This window comes from Mercurialis annua, linkage group LG7 (genome assembly GCF_937616625.2).
Source record: "Mercurialis annua linkage group LG7, ddMerAnnu1.2, whole genome shotgun sequence".
NCBI lineage: Eukaryota > Viridiplantae > Streptophyta > Magnoliopsida > Malpighiales > Euphorbiaceae > Mercurialis > Mercurialis annua.
The window spans coordinates 42,755,029-42,758,699 of NC_065576.1; the positions used below are offsets into that span (position 1 = coordinate 42,755,029).

Sequence of the window (3,671 nt, forward strand, 5' to 3'; positions counted from 1 at the left end):
GTTTGCTTTTAGATCCATTTTGGGTCGACTTTAGCTTAGTCTGAGTCTGGATTCCAAATAACTTTGACCAATCGAAGAGTCAGGTATCAATACATACACATATACATATATAATTTACTTAAAGATCGGTTCAGTTTAATTATAAAATAAAATGAATATTGGTTAGTTCAGTTTGATTTGACCCGAACGCAGGCCTCGTATAATGGGTTTTTGATTTTTGTGTGCCTATAAAGTATTGAAATTTCAGGTTTAGTGCCTCTTTGGAATTTAATTCCAAAAGAGTGTCTGGGCCCACACGTTCCGCATTGTGGGAATGCGGAACGCCATACAATGCGGAACGCATTAATTAGCTGATTAAATCAATAATCAGCTAATTAAGCAATTTTAATATTTGGGCACTTTAACAATTTTAAATAACGATACAATATTACTAAACGATTTTAAATTAATATTAACAAACGATATATATTAACAAATGATATAATTTTAAAAAACGATATAATATTAATTTTATTTAAACAATGATTTTCAAAATAAATAATATATTATAAATACAACATCTACTACAAATGAAAAAAAGGAAATATAGTGTACCAATATTATCTAAATAAAAATTTAATCTAAAAATTATATATTCATTTCGTCTCAATAAAATTTGATCAGTTAAAAAAAGTATATTATTAAAAATACCGAATTGACATTTATAAATTTAAAAAATTTGTATGGTATTGATAAAAAAAATTAAAACGCAATATGATATTTTTAACTCATATTAAACTGGGTTGTTTCAATTTTTTTATTAATATTAGCATACTAATTTTTTAAATCTTACAAATGTCAAATCGATTTTTTCAATAGTATATTTTTTTGTAAGTGATCGAACTTTATTGAGGCGAAATGAATAATAATTTTTAGATTAAATTTGTATGTAAATAATATTGGTACACCAATGATTGGGGAGACAAAAGTACTCCCCAATTATTAGGGAGTAATTAATCAACCGATTAAGTAATTAATCAGTTGATTAATGCGTTCCGCATTATAGGAATGCGGAACGTCACGTGTTCCGCATTTCCAAAATGCGGAACGCGTGGGCCCAGACACTCTTTTGGAATTAAATTTCAAAGAGGCACTAAACCGGAAATTTCAATGCCTTATAGGCGCACAAAAATCAAAAATCCTCCTATAATAGCAGACCGCTCATATACCAGTGAACCACTCTCATACATATAAATTTTATAATTTAAAACTATAATGATTATTTATATCGACGATTTTTATCATTATGACATATTAATTTGGACAGTCTGGTCCGTAAATTTAACGAGTTGGAACAATTATATCCAAATTCCAAACTCCAATTTAATTAAAATTACAAAATTTCTCTTTTATAGATGGACCAACCAAGTATATCCACATAAGTCATTTACGTAGGATAGTTTCCGAAAAATAACAAGTCATTGACTTCGTAAAACGGTCAACAATTATCTTAGAATAGCTCTTGTAAGAGGAATCTATGAAAATTTGATCTAGACTAAAAATTGTAGTGAAGAAAATAATTATAAATGGAGAGCTTTTGAAACTACATGCTTGAATATCATTCAACAATAATGGCTTCTTTATTTGATTGTTTCTTCCTCCTTTTTTCTCTTATCTTCTTCACTATTTCCCCATCTTCAGCTAAAACACTGCCATTTCGTCCAAATACAATAGTCATTCCAGTTTCCAAAGATAAATGCACCAACCAATACACCATCCAAATCAGCCAACGAACACCTTCTACACCGGTGAAGTTAACGGTGGATCTTGGCGGAAGGTTCATGTGGGTTAACTGTGAAGAAAGCTATACTTCTTCCACATACAAACCTGCAAAATGTAACTCCACTCTTTGCTCACTTGCTAACTCAAAAGTTTGCACTACTGAGCCGACTCAGTGTAGTTCTAGCCCTAGGCCAGGGTGCAATAACAATAGTACATGTACCAAATTCATCCAAAACAGAGTTGTGTACATCGGCACCGGGGGGGAGCTCGGTCAGGATACGGTTTCTATTCAGTTCTATAATAAAAACAATCCCGGCAGGATTGTTTCATTGGCCAGTTTCCCGTTTTTTTGCGGTATAACATGGCTATTGGATAGTCTTGCGGAGGGGGTCACTGGGGTAGCTGGTTTCGGAAGATCGAGCAACATTTCGCTTCCTGCTTATCTCTCCGATTCTATGGATCTCCCGAAAAAATTTGCAATTTGTTTGAGTTCTAATTACAAAAACAATGGCTTGATATTCTTCGGAAATGGTCCGAATTATGAACCGCTTACATACACTCCGCTGATCCTCAACCCCGTCGAGGATCTGATTACGGGCGGATCAGCTGACTACTACATTGGAGTTAAATCCATAAGGGTTGATGGGAAAAAGATTAAATTTGACGAGAATTTGTTATCCGTCGTTAAAGATGGCAGTGGCGGAACCATGCTTAGTACCGTAAATCCATACACTGTGTTGCATACTTCTATTTATAAAGCTCTTCTTAGAGATTTTACCAAGAAGATGGAATTAAAATTTAGATCTCTTGTGGTACCTTCAGTACCAGTACCATTTGGAGCATGCTACTATTCAAGCGGGTTCGGTACGATTGAAGAATTCTTGGCGATCGTACCGGCAATTGATCTGGAATTGGAAAGTGCAGATGGTAAAAATGTGTCTTGGAGATTCTCCGGTGCAAATTCAATGGTGGCAGTCAATAGCTACACTATGTGTTTGGCGTATATTGACGGTGGATCGCAACCCTGGGCTCCGATTATTATTGGTGGGCATCAGCTAGAAGATACTGTTCTACAGTTTGATCTTGATAAATCAAGACTTGGTTTCAGTTCTAATCTTGTTTATAAGAATACCACTTGCTCCAACTTTGTTGACTCCATGTAATAATCTTCTATGATTTGTCATTATGTCTTGTTCTTGCCTTGTGCAAGACCATAGATAAATAAAGAAATTTCTTATTTACATAAGATGAATATAATCAACACGTATTTTGGATGGTTTTATATTTTCTCTATCTCGTAAAGATTAAAAGATTAAAAATATGATTATGATTAAGCAGAACCAAACTTTGTAAACCCAATATTCATCAGAATCAGAACACTTTGAGATTTTGCCATAGAAGTGTGATGAAGTAAATGCTAATGAATATAAAGGGTCATCCGGTCTTTCAACTTGTGACTCAGGATTAAATAAATCACTCTCAATTATTTTTATAAATAAAAGATAATAATCTTAATTTTTTTATCAATTAAGTACAATACTCTCTTTTTAGGTCAATTAAAAACAAAAATGGATCATGTCGGTCCTTGAACTTATTCACATTGTATACTTTTGTCCTTAATTGATAAAAAAAAATTATCCTTAATTGATCAAAAGGATGACCTTGTTTATATTGTATATACTTTTGTCCTTAATTGATAAAATAATAAAAATTAGTGTCCTTAATTGATCAAAATCGATGAAATTGAATTACTCGACTTCGAATCACAAGTTGAGGGAAAGAGTTGACTCTACTCAAATGCTAACTCAAAGGAAGAAAGATCAAAGTGTAGAAGATTGTGCTGCAAATGATTGCATAGCAATCATTTAAAAGGTGCAAGAGGTACCACTTTTCTTACAGTCCAAGTTTCA

At 32.9% G+C, this 3,671-nt stretch overlaps 1 protein-coding gene across 1 annotated transcript; it reads left to right on the forward strand.

Annotated features, from left to right (window-relative positions):
- The first annotated feature begins 1,470 nt into the window (after window positions 1–1,470).
- On the forward strand, window positions 1,471–3,007 carry LOC126656292 (probable aspartic proteinase GIP2). Its single transcript, XM_050350827.2, has one exon. The coding sequence runs from the start codon at window positions 1,587–1,589 to the stop codon at window positions 2,922–2,924; it is 1,338 nt and encodes a 445-aa protein (XP_050206784.1). The 5' UTR covers window positions 1,471–1,586; the 3' UTR covers window positions 2,925–3,007.
- The last annotated feature ends 664 nt before the right edge of the window (window positions 3,008–3,671 follow it).

What these genes read in the sequence shown, in the direction of transcription:
- LOC126656292 (XM_050350827.2), top strand. Translation starts at nt 1,587, where the DNA reads ATGCTTGAATATCATTCAACAATAATGGCTTCTTTATTTGATTGTTTC.